The sequence below is a fragment of the Carlito syrichta genome, unplaced genomic scaffold (assembly GCF_000164805.1).
Source record: "Carlito syrichta isolate Samal-C Ts95f unplaced genomic scaffold, Tarsius_syrichta-2.0.1 Scaffold316221, whole genome shotgun sequence".
NCBI classification, from domain to species: Eukaryota; Metazoa; Chordata; class Mammalia; order Primates; family Tarsiidae; genus Carlito; species Carlito syrichta.
In genome coordinates, this window is record NW_007260317.1 from 131,952 (window position 1) to 155,212 (window position 23,261).

General features: G+C 58.4%; 1 protein-coding gene across 1 annotated transcript in view; it reads right to left on the reverse strand.

Annotated features, from left to right (window-relative positions):
• PYROXD2 (pyridine nucleotide-disulphide oxidoreductase domain 2) overlaps positions 1-23,261 on the reverse strand; it is a 29,949-nt gene that overhangs the window by 4,884 nt on the left and 1,804 nt on the right. Inside the window, exons 2-12 of the mRNA XM_008073957.2 lie at positions 19,751-19,770; positions 16,984-17,077; positions 16,836-16,909; positions 10,544-10,699; positions 6,854-7,007; positions 4,979-5,040; positions 4,675-4,772; positions 2,676-2,817; positions 2,159-2,293; positions 829-901; positions 452-608 (exon numbers count right to left, since the gene is read on the reverse strand). Coding sequence (XP_008072148.1) covers positions 452-608; positions 829-901; positions 2,159-2,293; positions 2,676-2,817; positions 4,675-4,772; positions 4,979-5,040; positions 6,854-7,007; positions 10,544-10,699; positions 16,836-16,909; positions 16,984-17,077; positions 19,751-19,770 — 1,165 coding nt within the window. The remainder of the gene's footprint in view (positions 1-451; positions 609-828; positions 902-2,158; positions 2,294-2,675; positions 2,818-4,674; positions 4,773-4,978; positions 5,041-6,853; positions 7,008-10,543; positions 10,700-16,835; positions 16,910-16,983; positions 17,078-19,750; positions 19,771-23,261) is intronic.

Below are 23,261 nucleotides of genomic sequence, written 5' to 3' on the forward strand. Positions count from 1 at the left end.
GCTGGGGTGGCCGGGAGTGGCCACTGCACTCCAGTCTGGGTGACCGAGTGAGACTCCAACACAAAAAAAAAAAAAAAAGAAAAGAAAAACGAAAAAGAACAAGAAAGAAAAAGAGGAAGGAAGAAAGAAGGGAGGGGGCGAGGACACGGAACCCACTCTGGGCTGGGAATCAGAGCCCCCATCTCTCCAGGAAGCCCGCTCGGCCCCGGGCCCCCCGGTGCGACTCCCATGCGCCCACGCCTCACCCTGCCCTGCCCTGGCCCACGGGCCTCTATCCTGGATGCCCTTCCTGTCCTCAGAACTTGAGCAGGGATTTAGGTGGATCCTGGGTCACACGAGGTGTGTTGCCAGGCCGAAAAGGCCGGGCCCTGCGGCGTGTGGACGCGGGAGGCCACCTGCCGCCCACGCCCGGGTGTAGGAACGTGGGGGGATGCAGAGCCCCGGGCCCCACCTGCGGGAAGGCCGGCCGTCCATGGCATCCTGGAAGGCCTGATGGAGCAGGAGCGTGTCTTCGCAGTTCAGGTGGATGGAGCACTGGTGGTGGGGCAGCGGCTGGCCCCCAGGGGCGTTGGGGGCCGCCAGGAAGTCAGGCAGCCTGTCTAAAGCCACTGCAGGACCGCAGGGGAGGGTCAGGTCCCCCCTCCCTCCAGCCATCACCCCGCCCCCCGTGGTGACCGGGAGTAGGGAGCCGTGAGTAAGGGTTTCACCTTCACACCGGGGGCGGTTGGGGACCAGAGACGATGACTTGGGCCGGTGTCCCCGGCCTTGGAGGTTTCTCACTCCGATCACGTCCAAAGGGTCAGCCCTGCAATCTGGGGAGCTTCTTACCGTTGATCTTGGTGACCGGAGACTGGGTGTCCAGCTGAGAGACCCTCTCCACGAACGCCTTGGGAAGCCACTCCTAGAAGGAGAAGGTTCCATGAAGGCCTGAGATGCCCGCAGCCCCCGGGAGGCCGCTGCCTTTGCTCAGGCAGGTCCCTCAGCCTCCACCTCTGGAAATGCACTGCACCCGGCAGAGCTCAGCCAGGACCGCCTCCTCTGTGAGGCCTTCCTGGATCCTCTCCCAGTCAGTACCACCTGCTTCTTCCTCTGAGACCAACAGCCCTGGTGGTAAAAAGCCCGCACCTCCCCGGCTGATGACAGGCCCAGTGGCTCACAGGCCTCTTTTCGCCTCTGCTCTGGGAGCTCTTGGAAGTCTTGATGATTGCAGAACTGCCCTAGTGAGACGCTTTGCACGGATGTTTGCTGAATTTTATCAGCGGAATCACTCAGGGAAAGCAGTGCTCTCCCATATAAGAACAGCCCCAAGAATGGCTGGAGTGCCACGCTCCTATCCATGCTGTCATGGTTTTGGGGGACAGGGAAGTTGTGGTCAGTTGCAACAATGGCCCTCAACGCTCGCACCTGCCTGTATGCACGCCCCTTCTTTGAAGCTCTGTCACGCCCTCCCGCTCCGACTCTGGACTCAGCCACTGGACTTGCTTTGTCTAGCACATATGGTGCAAAGACCCAGCCACATGACGCTTACAGGACAGTGCCTGCTGGTCCCTCTGACAGCCCCCAAGAGCATGCCGGGACCACGGAGCTGGGAGAGGAAGGCCACATGGAGCACAGCTGGGGAGCCCATCAAACCAGCAGAAGCCACCCAGGGCCAGCCAGCCGGCCAACCCCAGGCCCCTCAAGGAGTCCAGTCAAGAGCAGCACAGCCGCCCCACTGACCACAGCCAACCACAGATGCCCTAGCATACACCGGCGGGCTGAGTCCCGCCAAGATCGACTGAATTTCCCAGATCTGGGTGCTGGGATTTCTCGGTATGCTCTCAGAAGTAGTGCGGCTGTTTGTGCATTGATTAATGAATCATCACCTACATGACAGCAGGTCACAGACGTGGGCATATGGTGGGGGGAACTCTGGGCAGACCCGGGTTCTGGCTCTGGCTCTGCCCACGGCTAGCCGCATGGCTGGGTCATGTCCCCAGCCCTACCTCCTCGCTTGGGGGCTTCTTCCCTGCCTGCCACCTGCCCGGGACCCTCCTGCCCCCCAGACGCATCGTGACTCGCCCTGTGATGCAGCCCTGGCTCTTGCCAGCTTCTGTGTCCAACCCTGGTCCTGGCAGACATCCACCCTCCACCCTTTGCCCTCCCGGCCTGGCCTCACCTGCGGCGTCAGCTTCAGGAAGGTGGCCTGTGGCGACGCGCTGGACAGCACCACTCGGCTCCTCACCTCCGTGCCGTCCTGCAGCACGACGCCTTGCGCTCGGCCCTCGCTGCTCACCTGCACCTTCGCCACCGTCTAGAACCCGGCAGAAAGCGGCCCCGGAGCCCCGGGAAGGGAAGTCCAGGTTGGATCCTGTGGATCTTTTGTGAGTCCGTGCTGGCCCTGGCCGCCTGCAGCTTCCTCTCCCCAAGCCCACCCTCCATGGAGTCTTAACCTGCCTCTCCAACCTGGGGCCCAGCCCAAACGTGGTCCAGTGACCAGCGGGCCCAAAGAGGGTGCGCAGAGGGGCTGGGAGCTCGTTGATGAGGGCTCAGCCACAGGCAGGCTGTGTCCCTTGCATCCCCTGATTCTGAGCCCCTCCTGGCGCCTCGGTCAAACAAGGGACCGTCCAGATCCAAGGCTCTGCTCTGCCCGGGGCTCCCTGCCAATAATCGGGGCGGGATGAGGGGCTGGTCACCTTTTCCGTGAAGATGCTGGCTCCGTGCGAGGTGGCTGAGCTGGCGATGGCATCGGAGAGGGCACCCATGCCCCCTTGGACGAAGCCCCAGGCCCCCTGCGTCCCCTCCAGTCCCCCCATCACGTGATGCAGCAGCACGTACCTGAGGACAGACCATCGGGTCAGGGCTGGAGGCGAGACCCATCTCTCCAGGGTTCTGGGTGCAAATCTTCCTCCACCTTGCCCTCGCCTCCCTGCGCCCTGCCAGCCCTCTGCCATCAGCTTTGTGAGCTCCAGCTCTGGACAAGCCTGCTGCTTCCTCACTCTGCCTCCTTTGCCCAGGAGCGTGGGTTGGTCCCGAGCTTTGTTCCCCCACGGAATGGCCATGACGCCCAAGCCGGCAGCTCCAGCGGCCCCCTGAGCTCTGGCCCGCGTGCCCAGGCCCCACGGACATCCCCATTGGGATGCTTTTCTGTAGGCGTCTTGAACCCGCCCATTCTCTCCGTCCCCAGCCTGCTTCTCACAGCCTGCTCCAGCCTCGTGAACGCCCGTCAGCTTCCAGCAGACCCCTGGGTCTCAGCCTGGACCTTGGCATCCTCCAGCACATCCAACAGCACCACCCACCCCGGCTTCCTCCACCCCCCTGCATCGCTTCCTTATGCCGCGGGAGTGCCCCTCCTTGGACTCCCCCTTCCTCCCCTGCAGATCTCTGGCCTGAAGACCCCGGAGCCCATCCCAAACTGGCCCCGGCCTTGGGTTTCTCTCCCTCCGGTGCTCACCGGCTGCGCGTTGCTCCTGGGGTGGCGGCCAGGCTCCTGACGTGACCACGGGGCTCCTCCCGCCCCTCATCCTGCCTCTGCACACCGTCTTCTCCCAAACGGACCTCTCAGCTCCCCGGGCAGATGGCAGCCCTCCACCCCGGCCTTGGCATCTGCAGCTCAGCCAGCCCTGCGCCCACCCTCCCTCGCCTTTTAAGCCTCCGGGCTCAGACCCAACGCCCCTGCCCCGCCATGTGGAGGCCAGCTCTGCCCCGGGGATGCCTGCCCTGCCCTAGACCCGGTGGTTTCCCATCATGACGCTCATCCTCGCGCCTGGTCTCTCCATCGGGACGTCTGCTCCGTTCACGGCTGGACCCCCAGCACCCAGCAGAGCTGAGGGCTCCATCCGTGTTCGGTGAAAGAATAAATGAGGGAACAAATGGCCCGACGGCGCGTTTCCCACGCAGAGGCCCGGAGAGATGAGGACGGGAGGCCCCGGCTGGAGGCCCAGAGTGGCTGCCTGGTCACAGGGCTGGGCTGGGGTGTGGCAGCTGAGGCCAGCCCCCTTCTCACGGCCCCGGGAAATCTGGGGCAGCAGCAGGTATGCTGAGGACCATGTTCATCCCTTGGGAGACAAGCCGCGTCCACAGCTATGAGCGGCATCTCCTGGTCCACTGGGAATGGCCCAACCCTGGCGGCACCCCCATCCCAGAGCGCGCGCGCGCGCGCGCACACACACACACACACACACACACACACACACACACACACACACACACACACCCTGCTCCTGCTTCCACGAGGTCCCATGCAGTCACGCCACCCGGCAGACTGCGCTGTCTGGCTGCCACCTCTCGGATCCAGCTGTCAGCACACACCCACCACAGAGAGGGATGGCTGCCTGTCCACACGGAGGGATCTGTGTGTCCTGGGCCCAGGGCAGGACCCGGGGGAGAGGAGGGACAGCGGGCCTTTGTGGGAGAGGGCTGGGGGAAGGGGAGAAGATACTGATGTTGAAAGGTTGTCACGGGCACGGGAGGGGTTTTTCTTAGTGAAGCCATGGTCGCTAAGAAGGGAGATTTGGGGGGGTCGACTGTGTGACACTGGGCTGCACCCCAGTTCTCAGGTGTGGCCTCGAGGGTTTGGTGGATTTTGCCTGTGCCCGGCTCCCAGTGCGAGCTCAGGAAGCGGCGGTCACTGCCCCGTGGTCCTGCCTTGGATGGGAGCCGGCTCAGTCCCTGCCACCCGACTCCCCCACTCACCCACTCCCCGGGGTGCGGGGGCTCGTCATGGCTCCAATCACGGCGTCTGTGGCTAGAGTGGCTTTTAGAGGCTCTGACTCAAACCACTGATCCAGCACCTGGACAGCCCGACAGCAGAGGGGAGGGCTGGGGGCCTTGGTGGGAGGGAGGTCCCCCACAGCCTGGTGAGGACACCCCCATTCCCCAGCGAGACCTCCCCACTCCCCAGAGAGAACCTCCACTTCCCAGTGAGACCCTCACTCCCTGGCAAAGACCCCCACTCCCCGGTGAGGACCCCCCAGTGCCCGAGGTAGGGGTCCCTCACCTTGGTAATGGGAGCCGTGAGGACCTCATAGTACTGGGGCAGCCGGGCTCCCAGGATGCGACCTAAGGGGAGGATCACAGAGCAGACTGAATCTGACATGGAGCCGACCGGACCCTCGGGCGTAAAGCAGTGGGTGGCTGAGCCCTCCTGTGAGAGCCACAGTCATGCAGGCCACGGAGCTGGCCATGGAGCCGGCCACACCTCTCACCAGCTGCAGGGCCTTGGGCAAGTTTTTACGGTCTCTGAGCCTGTTTCATATTTTCGCATCTTATACCCCAAGGGCTACTGGGAGGGTTAAATGAGACGGACGTGTAAGCCTTTTCAAGTTCGCAGGTGCTCAGTGCATTTTAGCTGCTGGGTTCCTTCTGGAAAGTGTTTGACGTGCACCTGACCTACTCCCTAGCTCTGGACGCTGCACGGCCACCCCCGGCATGCAGCCCACTCCTCTGACTCCATGCAGACTGCCTCAGAGAGCGACAGCATGGTGGCCTTGCGGGTGGCTGTCAGGATCGACTACTTTATTGCCCTGAGTCTGCCTGGTGTCTGGCACACAGTAGCTGCTCAAGAAATGCTCCTACTTGCTTTCTGCACAGAATTCCCTGGCTAATCCGAGAGGCGATATCTACAGCCCGGCCTAGGTGAGAGGCTCCCCCGGTTGGCATGCTCCGTCCTGTAAGTCCACACCCCTGCAGCTGCGCTGACCTGCCTGGCGCCTTGGCTCGGGGTCCCCCACGAGCTTGCTCGGGGCTTGCAGATGTGACGTTGAACCAGGCCTGCATGTCCGGGGCTGCCTCTGCTCACACTTTGATGTGACATGCCGGTGCCCAGACTAGTGTGCTGCCTCCCAGAGGGGGATGACGGGCACCTGGGCAGAGCAGCCAGACCCAAACATGTGCCCAAGACCAGGCCAGACCAGCCGAGCCAGGAAATATGTGGGAACGTGGGAAATACACATTCATTTTGCTTGTTTTTTGTTCTTTTTGAGTTGGAGTCTCACTCGATCACCCAGACTGGAGTGCAGTGGCCGCTCCCGGCCACCGCAGCCTCGCCTGCTGCTGGGCTCCAGCGATCCTTCTGCCTCATTTTTATAAGCCGCTGGAGTTGTGCGTGTGTGTGTGTTTGCCCCAGCTAACTGATTTGGTATTTTTCTAAGATATGGAAGCTGAAGTCGTCTGTACACCCTAGAGGAGAGGTAGAAACTCCTAGCATGCTTGGTGTACCTTCCATCTCATACCCATGGCAGCCATTACTCATCGGTCACAGAACTGTTGTTTACTGAGCCCAGACCATTCTTGCATGGTGCAGGCAGCTCTTTAAGTGCTCTTTGGCTCCTGATTCTGGCCACGGCCATGATGACAAGCCCCCTCCGCTTTAGGTAGCTCCACACGGCGCAGCCCACAGCTTCTCACCCCGGTCCTGGAAGAGGCACCCTTCATTTCTTCCCAGGGGCTCCTCTGGCCTCAAGACAGGACGCCCACGGGAACCCACCCAGCTCCCATAGAGCCACAGCCTAGAAGGGCAGGAGTCAATGCCCCAGGGGGCAACCCTTGGTCAATGGCCATCTCCAGAGAATGCTCCTCAAAGTTGTCTCAGACGGCCGGCTCTGGACAACCCCCCCCGCCATCATCCACGGTTACTGGGTGCAGACACGCCTCTGTCCACCTTCTCTCCTCCTGGAGCCTTGTCTTGGGCACACAGGCCAAGGCCTTCTCCATAAAGTGCCCCCCAGTGCCCTCAGTGCTCACAGCCTGTTCACTGACCCCATCGTAGGGACCAGGGAGGTTCAGGCTCCTGACCAGGTGTCCAGGTGTCAGGGAAACCGTCTCACCTCCTCGAAGGCCGCTTGTCACGCCGAGGCCAGCGCTTTGGACTCACCTGCCTTCAGCAGGGGCTTGAGGGTGGAGAGCGCCCTGAACCTCTGCCACAGGGAGCCGTGCTGGAAGGCCGCCACGTCCACGGGGGCCGCGTCCAGCAGAGGGTCGATGGCTTGTGCCAATCGGTTCATGAACTCCTCGTATCTGGGGAAGGCCTGGAACAGAGCTCTGAGTCACGGCCCCACTGTCCAGATCCCACAAGGACACGGCCCTGCGCTCTGCCCTCCGTGCTGCCCCCTAGAGTCCGCCACGCCCACAGCTGAGCGGAGGCAGGACCTCGGGCCTCGTGCAGCTGTGGCTCAGCATGGCTTTGCTGAGGCCCTCCAGGTCTCAGGAAGAAGACATTGGTGGGGAAAGCCACTGAGACGGTGATAGGGACAAGGGGCTAATGCTGGCCAATGCCAGGTGTCAGCCATGGAAAACAGGCATGTGCTCTAGGTGTGGTCTCTGTGATAAGCCAAAAAGCCACTTGGAAGTTTCTTCTCTTGGCCAGGCACAGTGGCTCACACCTGTAATTCCAGCTCTTGGCTCCTGATTCTGGTCACTTAAAAGTTTCTTCTCAGCCGGGCTCGGTGGCTCAGCCTGTAATCCCGCGCCTTTGGGAGGCTGAGGTGAGTGGATTGCCTGATCCCGCGGGTTCAAGACCCACCTGGGCAACTTGGCGAGACCTCATCTCTACAATCAATCAAAATGAGCCGGGTGTGGTAGCGTGCACCTGTAGTTCCAGCTACTCAGAAGGCTGAGGCGGAAGGATCGCTGGAGTCCAGCAGGTCGAGGCTGCGGTGGCCGGGGGCGGCCACTGCACTCCAGTCTGGGTGACAGAGTGAGACTCCAACTCAAAAAAAAAAAAAAAGTTTCTTCTCTTGGCCGGGCACAGTGGCTCACACCCATAATTCCCACACCTCGGGAGGCCGGGGCACAAGGATTGCTTAAGTTCAGGAGTTCGACTAGCCTGGGCAGCTAGGTGGGATCTCATTTCCACAAAAAAATTAAAAAATTAGCTGGGTGTGGTGGCCCACACCTGTAGTCCCAGCTACTCGGGAGGCTGAGGTGGGAGGACTGCCTGAGCCCAGGAGGTCAAGGCGGTGGTGAGACATGATTGTGACACAGCACTCCAGCCTGCGCAACAGAGGGACACCCTCACTCAAAAAAAAAAAAAAAAGAAAGAAAAAAAAAGAAGAAGCCTCTCCTCTCTGTCCTTCTAATTGCTTGTGCATACGTGAGGGGCTCAAATGTGAGTTGGCTCGGCCTGTGTTCCAGCGTGCTGACGGGCTCCTCCCTTCCCAGCCCTCCCACGCCGTCTTGCCTCCACGGCAGCAAAGCCTGCCCCCTCGAGCAGGAGCCATGTCCACAGCCCGCCCTCGAGGGGCACGGGGCCCTGCCTTGACTCTGAGCCCATGACTTGGCACGTTGGTCCAGCTCTCCCCATGGGCATGCCCGCGGCGATTTAATGAGTGTCACATGGAGAAAAGTTCCATGAGGACGCCCACGTGTGGGGTCTTGGTAGAAAGGAAGCTAAGCAGCCTTCTCTAGAGCAGGCCTTTATGACGACGACACGCAAAGACAAACCGGAAAGCACGCCGCTTCCATCCCTCCCCGGGCCCTGCCTCCTGCTGACACGGTCACTAGTGAGCAGCTAGTGTCCCCCAGGCCTGGGGGCCTGGCCTTGTGCGGAATCCCCCTAGTTCCCCTGAGACACACAGGATCTGGAGGAGGGGGAGCAGGCAGCGTCCTCAGCCTGCAGCACAGAAGAACGTCCAGAGGCACTGGTAAAAAGCTCCGCTCTGGCTGGGCTCGGTGGCTCAGCCTGTCATCCCAGCACTTCGGGAGGCCGAGGTAAGTGGATTGCCTGAGTCTGCGGGTTCGAGACCCGCCTGGGCAACTTGGTGAGACCTCGTCTCTACAATCAATTAAAAATTAGCCTGGTGTGGTGGTGCGCTCCTATAGTTCTGGCTAACTAGAAGGCCAAGGCTGGAGGATCGCAGAAGCCCAGCAGGTCGATCCTGGGGTGGACATGAACGTGCCACTGCCCTCCAGCCTGGGCGATGGGGTGCGACCCCCAACTCAAAAAAAAAAAAAGCTAAGCTCCAGGTGATTCTGCTCATCGGCCTAGATTGCACACCATTGGCTAAAGGTATGGGTTGTATGTTTGGGGTCCTCTCAGCTTCACCCAGCATGACACTGGCCACAAACACAACAAAAGCAAGGAACATAGACTGCAACAACCTAGATGCTTGTAAAAATGTCTCCACCGAGATAGGATTTACTTCTTTTTAAAAATTTGCATCTTGCTGGGCATGTGGCTCACGTCTGTCACCCCAGCACTTTGGGAGGCTGAGGCGAGAGGCCTGAGTCCAGGGGTTTGAGACCAGCCTGGGCAACATGGCGAGACCTTGTCGCTACAATAAATAAAAAAATTAGCCGGGTATGGTGGCACTCGCCTGTGGTTCCAGCTACTTGGAAGGCTGAGGCGGAAGGATCATCTGAGCCCCAAAGGTCAAGGCTGCGGTGGTCATGAACGTGCCACTGCAGTCCAGCCTGGGTGATAGAGTGAGACTCCAACTCAAAAAATATATCTATTTATTTACTTTTGTAGAGATGGGGTCTTGCTATGTTGCCCAGGCTGGTTTTGAGCTCCTGAGTTCAAGCAATCCTCCTGCCTCGGCCTCCCAAAGTGCTGGGATTATAGGTATGAGCCACCGTAGCCGGCTTACCAAGGCACAGCTTAATGCTGCACTTCAGCTGTATCCAGGCTCGACACAGAAACAGCCTTTCCAAGAACCTTTCTCCATCTGCAGAACCAGCTGCTCCAGGCCCAGGACGTCACTCGGGGACTCATGACCCAAAGTTCCTAGAACACGATCCCAGGAAAAAGAGTGGGCGCTCTTCCATTCACTAGACCTGCCCGCCACCAGGGACGCCTTCTTGCCTTGGGCTACCAGGATGGTGCCTCGGTGCCAAATTGAATGAATACTGACGACAGCCCTCTCGCCCTGAGATCCCGATCCAGTCCATCCTGTCCTTAATTGTCTCTGATCTTCCCTCGTCTGCCGTTGTGGCTCGCCTTTTTGCTTGTTGGTTTTGTTTTTTTGAGTTGGATTCTCACTGTCGCCCAGGCTGGAGTGCCGTGGCACCATCACGGTTCACCGTGGCCTCCACCTCTTGGGCTCAGGGATCCTCTCGTCTCAGCCTCCTGAGTAGATGGGACTACAGGTGCACGCCACCATGGCTGGCTAATTTTTTGACTTTTTGTAGAGATGGAGTCTTGCCATGTTGCTATGTTGCCCAAGCGGGTCTTGAACTCCTGGCCTCAGGTGATCCTCCCACCTCGGCCTCCCAAAGTGCTGAGATTGCAGGCGTGAGCCACCACACCTGGGCTGGACTGTGCTTTGATAGGGGTGGCCTTCTGGAACTGTCTGAGAGCAGGAGGGAAGCACACCCTGATATGTGAGTTCCAGCAGGTTCTGTTTCTCATGCCGCACACACACGGATGTGAGGGCCTCCCCTGTCCACCCCCTCCACCCTTCTCTTCCCAGCGCGTGAGGCCACGGCTGGTACAGGCTGGCACCCTCCTAGGGAGGTGGGGCGGCCTGTCCAAGCGCCCTTGGCCTCTGCACGGTGTGTTCCGGGACGAGCCAACCGGGCCGTCTCCCGGCTGGTGAGGGGGCAGGGACAGCCTCGGGTCGCCTACCTGGGCATCCTTCCGTGAGAACTGGGCGATCTGGTTCTGGTTTTCCGCCATGTCTGTGCCCAGCAGAAGGGACCTGGGCACCTTGCTCCCTGCGCTGGCTTCCAGCATGGGGGTGAAGGAGTGTGGGTTTCGGAGATGAAGCCTCAGCCCGTGTCTCTGCAGAATACAGAGAGGGAAAGGCAGGGGGAGGGACCCGCGGCCTCTGCCTTCCATCTTCTCCAGCTGTCAGTGTGACCCTGGGGGTACCTGTGCACAGGCCCCAAGGTCCAGGGTCCTGCTTCCTGCTCTTAGTGCAAGCCCTCTTGACTGGGAGCCCTAGGGTAGACCCCACCGTGCCATGGCTGACTGCGGTCTCCAACTCCTGGGCTCAAGCCTCCTGCCTCAGCCTCCTGAGTAGTTGAGACCCGAGGTGCGTGTTACTCCGTCCAGTTGATTTCCTCTCTTAAGTTTTCAAAGTTTATTAGAGAAAGAAGGGAGGAAACAAACGGAGACATGCCAGAGCTGGCATGGGCGAAAGAAACAGCCTAGCTAATTTTTTTTTTTTTTTTTTTAAGTTGGAGTCTCACTCGGTTGCCCAGACTGGAGTGCAGTGGCCACTCCCAGTCACCGCAGCCTCGACCCGCTGGGCTCCGGCGATCCTTCCACCTCAGCCTTCCGAGTAGCCGAATTACAGGCATGCGCTACCACGCCCGGCTGATTTTTTGATTTATTGTAGAGATGAGGTCTCGCTGCCCAGGCGGGTCTCGAACCCGCGGGCTCAGGCAATCCACTCACCTCAGCCTCCCAAAGGCGCGGGATTACAGGCTGAGCCACCGAGCCTGGCCACCCAGCTAATTTTAAAAATTTTTCTGTAGAGACAAGGTCTCACGATGCGAGTCTCGAACTCCTGGCCTCAAGCAATCCTCCCACCTCGGCCTCCCAAACCTTTAAATCCATAGTCTAGAAACCTTTTTCTATTTTCACATTTTTAAAAAATTTTTTAGCCTTTATTGTTAAAAACAAAGACACACACGCCCCCATCGGCCTAGGCCCACACCGGGTGGGGATCATCAATGTCACCGTCTTCCATCTCCACGTCTTGTCGCCCTGGGAGGTTTCCAGGGGCAGAAACACGCGTGAAGCGGTCACCTCCTATGACAGCCATGCCTTCTGGAACATTCCTAAAGCAACTGCCCGAGGCTGGTTTATACTTAACTTTTTTTAAGTAAGGAGAAGTACCTGCTAAAATGAAGATAGCAAGTATAGCACGGTAAATGCATAAACCAGAAACAAGGTCACTTATGACCATGATCAGGTATTCTATGCTGCACATTACAGTATGCACGAGCCTTTTATACAGGACTAGAGGTTTGCGTACCCCAGCAGCACCATGCACGAGTGAGCAATGGGTCGTGGGCCACAGGAGACCTCCAGCTCTGTCATAATCTCACAGGACTGCCGTCGCACACACAGTCCGCTGTTGACCGAGACACGGCCGTGAGGTCTGTGACCGTTTTTGTCCCCATCGTACAAGTGCCACTGAGGCTCAGGGGAGTTAAACAGCATGTTCTGGGTCCCTGCGAGGGGTGGATCTGGGTTTCAAAACCACATCACTTGCCTGAGCCCGCGGGTTCGAGACCCGCCTGGGCAACTTGGCGAGACCTCATCTCTACAATACATCCAAAAAATTAGCTGGGTGTGGTAGCACGCGCCTGTAGTTCCGGCTACTTGGAAGGCTGAGGCGGAAGGATCGCTGGAGCCCAGCAGGTCAAGGCTGTGGTGGCCGGGAGCGGCCGTTGCCCTCCAGTCTGGGCTGCAGAGTGAGACTCCAACTAAAAAAAAAAACAAAAAAAACCCAAAAAACCATATCTCTGTGACGCTGACACCCCGGCACCAGCCCATTACTGCCCCATTTCAGAAACAACGAACATTTAGACAGCCACTACAGCCCCGGTTATGTGAAAATCCATACTTACAACAGGGGATAAATTATTCACCGTGGAAATGTTATTTACTTTGCAGACTCATTTACTCCAGGGTCACTTTAAACGGAAGTTCCCTTGATGCACTTAAAATATGATTTGATTTACAAATATTTGACTAGCACAGAGAACCTTCCTTCTTCAAAGGGGGCCTTCTCTACCTCCACCAAGATTTGCTGCTGCCATGGTGTCTAGAAGCTTCTTCCTTTTTCAGACCCGTGACTGCTCCCTCCAGACATGGGGGTCTCAGTTTGAAGGCTGCCTACCAGGCCAGGCTGTCCACGACCACCTGTCCCTCACCTGGCTTTATTTTTCTGCAAAGCACTCGTCACCACGTGCTCAGAACACACTTAGCTTTTCCTCGTCTTCCCCGGGAGGAACAAGCTCTGTGAGGCCAGGGCGCTGTCCACATGCTCACTGCTGTCTCCTGCATGCAGATATGTCTAGAATCAGTCCCTATATCCCCTGTCGACGGCATCAGTGAATGCTGTGGTGCAGGCAGGGAATCCAGAGGATAGGAGCTGGATCTGTGAGAAGCTGCAGGAAAGTGCGAGAGGGCCCCTGAGGCCTTTTGAACAGGTCTAGCGGGCGCTGCCCCACTGGAGGTGTCCAGCCGGGCTGCCTGGTCCTGGTCCTGGTCCTGGGCGTTCCGTGGAGTCGATTCCAATCACGAGTCGAGGCTCAGGCCGGGAGAGCTCCGGGTCCTTCTCAGCCCTGAGTTGGAGGCGTTTTTGTGATTCTCCGTGGTAGAGACTTCTGAGTCAGTTTCTCTTTGTGCAGTGGACGCTCCCTCCCAGGGGTGGTCTTCGTTTCTCCCGCTCCTCACCCTTGGCGTCCCAGCCACTGCCACATCCTGTCAGCTCCGTGTGTAGGAGCCACCCACATCTCCCCAGGCCACCATCCAGGGAGCCACGCGGCAGCTGCCTCATCGGTCCACCCACAACCCCTCCTGCTTCCACGGCCAGCAGGTGCGCTGAGCTTTTGCAGAGTCATGGACCCAGCACCCCACTTCCTGATTCACACCTTGCTGGCTGCCCGCTGCACCTGGGATAAGGGCAGTCCTTCCTCAGTGACCTGCATGGCCCTGTCCAAGCCGGCCCCTGCCCTCGCCCACTGTGGCCCCTCTGCCCGTCGTTTGTCCACCCTGGTCACCCTGACCTGCCTTCTGCTCTCACCCCCCCGGCCTGTCCACTTAACCCTGACTGGACATTCTGCTCAGAGGTCCCCACACCTGGTGACTTCTTGGCATTTGAACGCTCAAATGTCGCCCCCAAAGGAGGGTGTCCTGGTCACCATCGAGGCTGGAGAGTCCAATCTCTCTCTCTAACATTGCCTCTTTTTCTTCCGCTGGGCACTGACCTCCACCTGGAATTCTCTGCCCGAGAGCGAGGTCCTGGCCTTCCTGGGTCACGGTTGTGTCCCCAAGGGCTCTGCTCCTGCCTGACATGGAGCAGGTGTGCAGGCATTTACTGAATAAATGAATTAATGAATGAAACAGTAAACCCTCAAAAAAGGGACCCAAGAGGAACTCGAAAATTATTTCAAGTACAATTCATTGAACATAAATAATTTTTCATTTGATTCCAGGACTTTCTCCTACAAATGGAGGCTTTGTCACTCTTGATGGTATAAATTACGTGGAGTCAGAATAAGAAGGGGAAGGTCAGGTAGCCGTGGGATCATGAGAGCTGTCCAAGTCACGTAGTTCTTTTCTTAAAAAAAATCAAAGCAGGTCACCTGTAATTCCAGCACTTTGGAGGGTCGAGGTGGGAGGATCACTTGAGGCCAGGAGTTTGAGTCTGGCCTGGGCAACAGAGCAAGATCCCCGTCTCTATAAAAATATTTTAAAAAGCAAAATCTTTGTTTTATTTACCCCGGGATTTCTCAGCACACACACTCATCCCGGATGAAGTTGCTAGAAAGAGACAAGGTGTGTCTGAGGGGCCAGAGATACGGGAGATTAAAGGGTAAGGTTCTCTCAAAGTCGGGCCCTGGGTGTCTCGGTTTCAGAAAGGTTGGAGAATCCTGTAGAGATGACGGTTCTGGGCCCCACCATGCCTACAGAATCAGGCCTCTGAGCAAGAATCTCCGGGAAATCTCTTCCCCACCAGTGTCCCAGGTAGTTCTCAGGGCAGGGTTGGAGCGCAGCGGCTGCCTCTGGCGCTGAGGTCATGGCTCGCCCGGAGGCAAATGGGGGAGAGGCCTGCTGGCTGTTGAGGACGGAAAGACGCCCCCCAACCCAACTCTTGCGACGGCGCCGGAGGCCACACAACCCAGTCCCGGCATCGACAGCTGCAGAAACTAAGATTCCGTGGGCAGGGGATGCTCTGGCTTTAGGAGAAGAAGCGGAGGACCCAGGCCATTTGGAAGTGACCCCTTAAGTGGCAGGGTGGGTATGCTGTCATCAGCCACGAGAGTCACTCTGGAGCCTCGATTTCCTCAACGGCCAAGTGGGAGGATCATCACAGCCGGCACCGCGCCGATGGCGTCACGCCAGCCGCCTCCGGGCTGTGTCCTCATCCTCCATGGTGCCCAGGCCGAGCCCTGGGGAGCTCCGTCTGTGACCATGGCCACGTCCGCTGCCAACTGCGGGGGCTGGAGGTGCGTGGGTCTGAGCACCACCAGGAGGCCCGTGGCAGCGCCTTGCAGTGAGAGAACCGCGTGGGAGTCCGCCAGCGCGTGGCTCCAATTTCCCATCATTTTCCAGCTGTGTGAACTTCACCCCCAGCTCCCCGATGGTTAAAGGGGATCTTGTCTCACAGGTGAGGATCACAGAGCATGAAAGCTCATAGCTCAAGTTGTGACACCGGTAAAATAAATGCGCTTCACTGTTGTGGTGGAAACAATATTCCTGCAAGGAGCTCAGCTGTCCCCAGGCGGGTGCCCTCCGGGTCGCCAATGTCCTGTGAAAACCAGTGCCCCTCTCCAGCGGGACAGCCCTGCACGTCACCAGCGGGGCTACTCGCTTCCCTGACTTGGGTGCCAAACTCCTTTTAAGGCAGCCCACAGACCGAGTCAGAGGCTACATCATACACCCAGTCTACCCCGAGCGGCTGGTTGAAGGACCACTATGCCAAGTGCCATTTTCAAACGAGTAACCTTTTTTAAATAAAGAGGATAATCCGGTCGGACGTGGTGGCTCAAGCCTGTAATCCAAGCACTTTGGGAGACCGAGGCGGGAAGATTGCCTGAGACCAGGGGTTTGAGACCAGCCTGGGCAACTTGGTGAGACCTCATCTCTATAATAAATCCCAGAATTAGCCGGGCATGGTGGTGGCTCATGCCTGTAGTTCCAGCTACTTGGAAGGCTGAGGCGGAAGGATCGCCGGAGCCCATCAGGCTGAGGCAGCGGTGGCCATGAGTGTGCCACTGCACTCCAGCCTGGGCGACAGAGGGAGAACCCAACTCAAAAAATTTAAAAAATAAAAAATAAAGAGGATAATCCAGTGAAAATCTCTGTCCTGTCATTCTTGGTTTTCATAAGTTGGGTTTGTCAAAAGAAGGGTCCTCCCCAACCCCCCAACTTCTGCATTATGAACAACTGGTGCATTTACAAATTGCCAGCAACCCACCCCAGGGTTGGGAGGGATTTCATTCCGTCTGGTATTGGGTGCCCCCGCGCTCTCCCAGGAGCTCCAAGAAGCCCTCCCTGGGAACCAGAGAGAGTAGCCTAGAGCGGTGAGCTGTGGCCACATGCCTTGCTAGTTTCAGACTCTGAATTAGAGTGGGCTTGGTGCTGACAGGTAAGGCAGCTGTTTGGGCCGGGGACACCAAGGACCCTTTGCTCTGGGTGGCGGGTGACAGGGGCATGAGCAGTGGAAGCCAAGCCAGCTGTGGGAAGGTGGTGCCTGGGTTTATAAACGGCATGGGGGTAGAAGGGGGGATGTGGAAGGTGGGGAGGGCTGGGCGAGCCCACGGACAAAGGATGGAGAGCCAAAAACAAAGTGGATGAGACCAGGACTCCCCGGGCCATCTGGGAGCCTGAAGAGGCGAACGTCCTGGGTCAGCCTTCTGCTTGGACGCAGAGAGACCAGCAGGCTCTGAGGTTCAGGGAGGGCAGAAATTAGGCTCACGCCTCAAGACCAGTGTCCTATGTGGGCTGGGGGGGACAAAGCCCGTGCTTCAAAAGAGGTCTGATTTGCGTGTGAAATTTCCCAATTTCCAAGATGCTGGGGGACTAGGCAAACCCTGCGTGCAGGAATGAGTGGGAGACCACATGGCAGACACAAACTCTCAGGGACGGGGGCCTCTCGGGAGTCTGTGCCCCAGGTTGGGGTGATGGAACTGCTGTCCCCGTGCCCCCCCCCCCCCACCAGGCCACACGGCTCTACCTGGAGCTCCAGGTCGGTGTAGATCTGCGGCCTCAGCAGGCTGAGGAGATAGGACGCTCGGGAGAACTTGAACCCTGAAACCGAGTCAGACGAAGACAGTTACCAGGGGTCACTGTCTCCACCTCCTGTCCCCCGCCTCGGGGCTCACCTGGGATGATCTCCTCGGTGATGGCTGCGCCCCCGATCACATGGCGCCTCTCGAAGACGGCCGTGTTCACGCCCAGCCTCTGCAGGTACGCCGCCTGGGGGCACAGGGCACCCTCCCTTCGTCCCAGAACGTGGGGCTCCCTTGGGGCTGGCCTGCAGGTTGGGGGTCCTCACTGCAGGGCCGGGGCACCCTCTACTCAACTCTGGGAATCCATGCCCTCCGTTTCCCATCCGCTCCCCGCCTTCCCCAGGGGGCTCAGAGGCCTGACACGCCTGCCCCTGCCCCCACTGCCCAGGTAAAGGTGACCTCCTTGGAGGCCTGGGGCCTTGGGAGACTCTACGGCACCTGCCACCCTGTCTGGGATGCCCTGTCCAGCGGGGAACAGCACCACCACGCCTACAGTCCCAGCAGGGGCAGCTCAGTGGGGCTGGACTCATGGACTCGGAGAACACTCGGCTCCCGCCCTCAGCACCGGGTCTGCCTGGCCTGTTTCCTCACATGCAGAGACGGGCCGATGAAAGCAGTCCCGACCTGACCCATGAGATGGGGCTGTCATGAGGGTGAACAAAGCCGGTCCCTCAACGGGGCTTAAACTGGTCCCCGTGCAGAGGACACACTCAATAAATCAAGCCGTTTACAGCAGAACTTTATGGGGTAACAAATGCTGCAAGGATTTCTATTAATTTTTCTTGAGCACTTAGTGGAAAGTCAATACATATTTGTTGAACCAAGCAGATCGCCCATCCCCAGATCCAAAATGTGGGTTCCTCCACCCCTGCGGAGACAGGGGTGGCAGCATTCAAAACTCAGGTTTTAAGGGCTTGCTTGGCACGTGTCCTGTCCAGACACAGTGAGCATGTCACCACGTGTAACCCTCCCTACCCACCTGGAGGCGGGCCCTGGATTCTCTCACTGCACAGATGAGAAAACCAAGGTGCAGAGGGGCTAACAGCTAGCCTCAGGCTGGGCAGACGTGCTGGGAACTGCCACCTGCCATGGAAAACCAGGATCAAGCCCCCAACACACCCTCCTGAGAGAGAGGGGAGCGCCACTCTGGGTTGGAGAACCAGCCTGGCACACACGGCGAGGCACGGTGTGTCCTGCTAGACGCCGGCCGTCCCGTGGAAGGACAGCCTCCACCAGGCGGCACTGAGACCAGCAAAGCCAGACGGAGAGGCACACGCTTGCCTGAGCACAGACATGCATGAGGTCTCTGGGTTGCCCACAAAATGCCCACACCCCTCTCTCGGGCAAAGTGTGCCTGCTTCTCACCAATGACTGCACTCCACACACATGCCCCACCCTCTCGAGGTTCCTTGAGACGCGTGTTACAGGGTTTCACCCACTTTGTTTTTTTTTATTTTAATTGAGGGTCTCACTCTGTCACTCAGGCTGGAGTGCAGGGACAGGCTCACGGCTCACCTCACCCGTGACCTCCTGGGTTCAGGCAATCCCTCCGACTTCAACCACCTGAGTAGCTGGGACTACAGATGTGCGCCACCACACCTGGCTAATTTTTTGATTTTTCATGGAGACAAGGTCTCACTATGTTGCCTTGAACTCTTGGGCTCATGCAATCCTCCCGCCTCGGCCTCCCAAAGTGTTGGGATGACAGGCGTGAGCCACCGCGCCCGGCCTGTCATTGCTTTCTGACAGGGCCGAATCCTCGATCTTCTTAGACCTGCCCTTACACCATCATCCAAAGCTCAAAGCCTCCCAACACCTGTGGCACCCCAGGGTCTCTCTCACCACAATGGAGAAGAAACCCAACCAGACTGATGACAGGTGTGTTTCCGCCATCTTGTGTCGAAGGGCGTTGACCCTCGCCTGCCTTCCCTGGGCCAGAAGGGTCCATAGGAAGAGCCACACCTTGACCTACCACCTCCATGGCCCCTCTGGAGGGGGACGCCATGGTCGTCATGATACTGTGTCCCAGAGAGGCCAAGGGACGTCCCCCCAACCCTCACCGATCAACAGTGGCGGAGCTGGAAGATGAACTCGTGTTCATATTCATATATAATCAATGTTGCAAATGACCAATGGGTTGAGCTACAAGAGGCCTCCATAAGGGCTCAAGTAACATGGACGGATCAGGTGAAGTGTGAGGTTCAAGGTCAGTCCCTTGGCATCACCATGGTTGCCCCAAGCCTCTCCAACCCTTGGTATTCCAGAGCTGCCACTGCTTCCAGATGTTCCCTGCTCATTTTGTGGCTTGAGCACTCTCTGTGGCCTCCCAGAGGGACCTGGACTCCGGTTCGAGGAGCCCAACATGAGGGTACCTGGGAGCTCAGCTTGGGATCCTGAACCAGCTGTGTTGGGGACAGGCGTTGGCCTCCCTCTGGACTGGGCACATGAGGACATGAGGGCCCGTGTCCTCAGGTTGGTGCGTGGCCCGGACCTAGCCAGGACCCAGGCTCTATTTGCCGGGACTGGCTGGGGTCTAGAGTCAGGGCCTGCCTAGCCAGGTCCCTCACCCCTGCTTCTCCCTGCTCTCAAGCTGTGCCCGTCACAAGTGTCCCCCACGGTCAGCCGCTTCTGGAAGCTCCCTGACCCCCCCCGGCCATGGTGGTCCATCCTCCCACATCAAGGAAAGGGGAGAAGAGCCCGTGGTGTCCCCCTTCACGGCCCGTCGTCACCAGAGAGCGCGGCCTGGGTGCCTGCTCCTCCTTTCTGCGGTCTCCCCTCCCCTGCTTCCTCATGTCCTCCCTGGACCGCCGAGAGCCACACGCCCTGCACATCAAAGCGGGACCTGGGGGGAGGTACTCACGGCCACCAGCCCGTTGTGTCCTGCAACGAGATAGGGGAGGGGAGGGAAGCATCTCTGGTCAGCAGGCAGACGGTCCGCCAGGAGTACGGTCACCCCTCCCCGTGCCCGTGGAGACTCCCACCCTCCACCTGCCCCCAGTGTTGGCGTTCGGCCCCATCCAACACCTGGTCTACGAGGGGACAGAAGGCCCTGCCTCCCACCTGGCTGGAAAAGTCCTGTCCCCGGTTCCCCGGCTGGTCAGTGGCTCTGCGCTGGAGTGAGGGACAAGGAAAACCCACGGTCACCACACCCAAGGCTTCCTTCCTCGGGAGAAGGGCCGTGTCCTGGGAGCACCACTTCCGGCTCTGCAGGGCAGGGGAGGCCGGGGGCCGGGTGCTGGGGCGCCAACGTCCGGCCTCACACAGAATAACTGGCCATCGGGAGCTGGCTGAGGAGGTGGGTGCTATCCAGCGTGGCTCACAAAGGGCATAAAGGGGCCCACGGAGGCTTCAGTCACGTGGGTTGGTTTTCGTCAATCCCAGGGTTCCAAAAATAAAGTATGAACAGTTAAATGAATAAGCACCCACAGCTCCGACAGGTTGCCGGGTATCTGGGCGAGCCTTGGGGTGCCCCTGGCCGGGCGCCCTGACTTTGGGATCCGTGCCCCACACCAAGCCCACGGAAGGCAAGTGTTCCTCCAGCGCTGACAGCTCAGACATCTGGGAGGTGTGCAAACATGGGCTTCCGGGCCCCACCCAGGGGTCCGAGCAGCAGGCCGGGGTGGGCACTTGGAGCCCCACTTTGCTCCCAGGAAATCCTGAGGCAGGTGGTCTCAGACCCACCTGTTGGGCGCACAGGCCCACGGGCTGAGCTTCAGAAGAAAACACAGCTGTTGAGGGAGTGTTGCTGTGCAGAAAACTGGCCCAGTGATTCCAGCAAGTGAGGGGTGGGCTTTACCTGGGGGGCGGGTCTTGTCTGGGGGAGTGGGCCTTGCTATGGGGAGCAGACCTTGTTTGGGGGGCAGACCTTGTCTGGGGGATTAGGCCTTGTCTAGGAGGTGGGCCTTATCTGGGAGGGGTGGGTCTTGTCTGGGGGAGTAGGCCTTGTTTAGGAGGTGGGCCTTGTCCTGGGGCTGGGCCCTGTCTGGGAGATGGTCCTTGTCTGGGGGTGGGCCTTGTTCTGGGGGAGTGGGCCTTGCCCAGAGGGCGGGCCTTCTCAGGGGATGGGCTTTGTATGGGGGGGCGGGCCTTGTCTAGGAGGTGGGCCTTGTCTGGGGGGTGGGCCTTGACGGGAACACCAGGCCTGAGTTTCCCTTGATGAGAGCGTCATTCTGTATTCAACGATGCCAGAAGATGACCATGGTCTCTGAGCAACAACCCAAACCCGGTGTAGACTCAAATGGCCCACTCAACTGTTCCTCTGACAAAAATATCCAGGAAAGGGGGAACAGCAATGACCCACATGACAAATTTCACCACGGCTGAGTCGATTGTAAGTTTCCTTCCACAGTTTTAGAGGTCACTAAGCCAACTTCTCATCCGTTAAAAGAACTTCTGAAATCAAATTTCTGTCCCCTCTGGCCAGGACCCACAGGAAGCAATGCGCCTTTCGCCGAGCCCTGACGCACCCGCAGACACCAGCGCGTTTCACAGAAACAGGAGCGGTGTGACCTGCCACGAACTCTTACCACGCGAGAGGCACATGATGATCTGTCTGGTTATATTTCACCTTAAAAAGTGCTGGTTGGCGTTCTCTCTACTTTCATGTACTTTTGAGAATGTTCCTGAGAAAGTTTAAACAATCTTCTGGTGCAGACTCGTGAACAGATTGGCCTGCAGTTTGAAAAGCCCGTCTTTCAAGTTCAACAGACTAAGGCAACAGCCCTGGGCTCCATGTGGTTTCCACAGCCCGTCACGGTGTGGTCCTCAGAGCCACTGCTTGACATGAGCTGCAAGTTTTTTTTTTTTTTTGAGTCAGAGTCTCACTCTCACCCAGGCTAGAGTGCAGTGGCACACTCCCGGCCACCGCAGCCTCCACCTGCTGGGCTCAGGCGATCCTTCCGCCTCAGCCTTCCAAGTAGCTGGAACCACAGCCAAGCGCCACCATGCCCGGCTGATGTTTTGGTTTATCGCAGAGACGAGGTCTTGCCATGTTGCTCAGGTTGGTCTCAAACCCCTGAGCTCAGGTAATCCTCTCATCTCGGCCTCTCAAAGTGCTGGGCTTACAGGCATGAGCCACCACACCTGGCTGCGAGCTTCTTCACACATGATGGAAAGGATACTGTGGCCTTGCAGGGTTGCAGGACCTTCCCCCGTAAGTGGTAGCTGTCTGTCCTTTCATGGGTGCTGACCACCGGTCTCCAAGAGCAAGCCAAGGCCTCTAGGCAGCCAGGTCTGGTTCAGCCCTGGCACTCAAGCCCATGAGGGCAGACACGGACTCCAGCGGCAAAGGTCGGGGACCCCACAACCCCTCCTGTGGCTTCCTGTGATTCAGTGAGTCCCCAGGCCTGCCTCAGAATCCCCCGCGGCAGGCACCAGGCTCTCAGGAGTGGCTCTAAGCCTGAGCTCTCGGGTCCTGGCGGGGGACTGGCCCAGTGCTGGTGGAGCCACGGGCTGGCTTCCGGAAGTCACCCTCCCCCTGGACTCCTCATGACCAGGTGTGAGGCCAGGAATCTGCATTTAACAGGCTCCTTGTTCATTCTTTGAGACATCAAGTCAGGGCTGAATCAGAGTCATCTTCAAGGGGGCTGCCGTGACTGCGGGGACCCAGAGTTGACCCTTTACAGAAGATGTCACTCTGCTCCTCCCTCGGCCCCTAGAAGCCTCCAACCAGGCTTCATGCTGCGCGTTACAACCAAAGAAGCTACACCAGAGAGAAGCGTTCACACCGGGACCCACGCTGCAGGCGGGATGCCAGGGCAGAGGGTGACCAAGGGTCGACCTCCCCCAGGAGGAGAGAGCAGGCTGAGCTGTGACCAGGGACGTAAGAGGCCAGTCGTGGGGGCTGGGGAGGACTCGTACCGGCCCGGGGAGTCTGTGAGCCAGCTGTGAGACGGTCACTGTTAGACCTTAACTCTCATACACTTACAACTAAGTAAATCCTATTCAAAACAAAGGCCATTGGTACTCAGAACTCAGCACGTCCTCATTATTTCATGACCTTGACCTTGGCTTATCGGGGTGGGCTTCTGGGTGACAGGGGAGCCACGCCAGGAGGTGGTACGGCCCACGCCTCTCAAATCACACTCGACCACCTCATGTCTGTCACAAAAAGGCCATGGTGGGAGCATTTACACCACGGTGCCCGGCACACATCACACAGGGCTTCGTTTGGGCTTCTGCTCATGGTTAGGCTTAAGAACAGGATGGGAAAATGACCGTGGTGTAGGTGTTCCATTGAGAATAAATAGTACCAAAATGGAGAACATATTCCTCTAGCGTCAGAGAAAATATCATCTAATTCCACCCTTAAAGCAAGAGTGACGCTGGGATGTGAAGCCTCGCTGTTTGGCCCGTTTTTTTTTTTTTTTTTT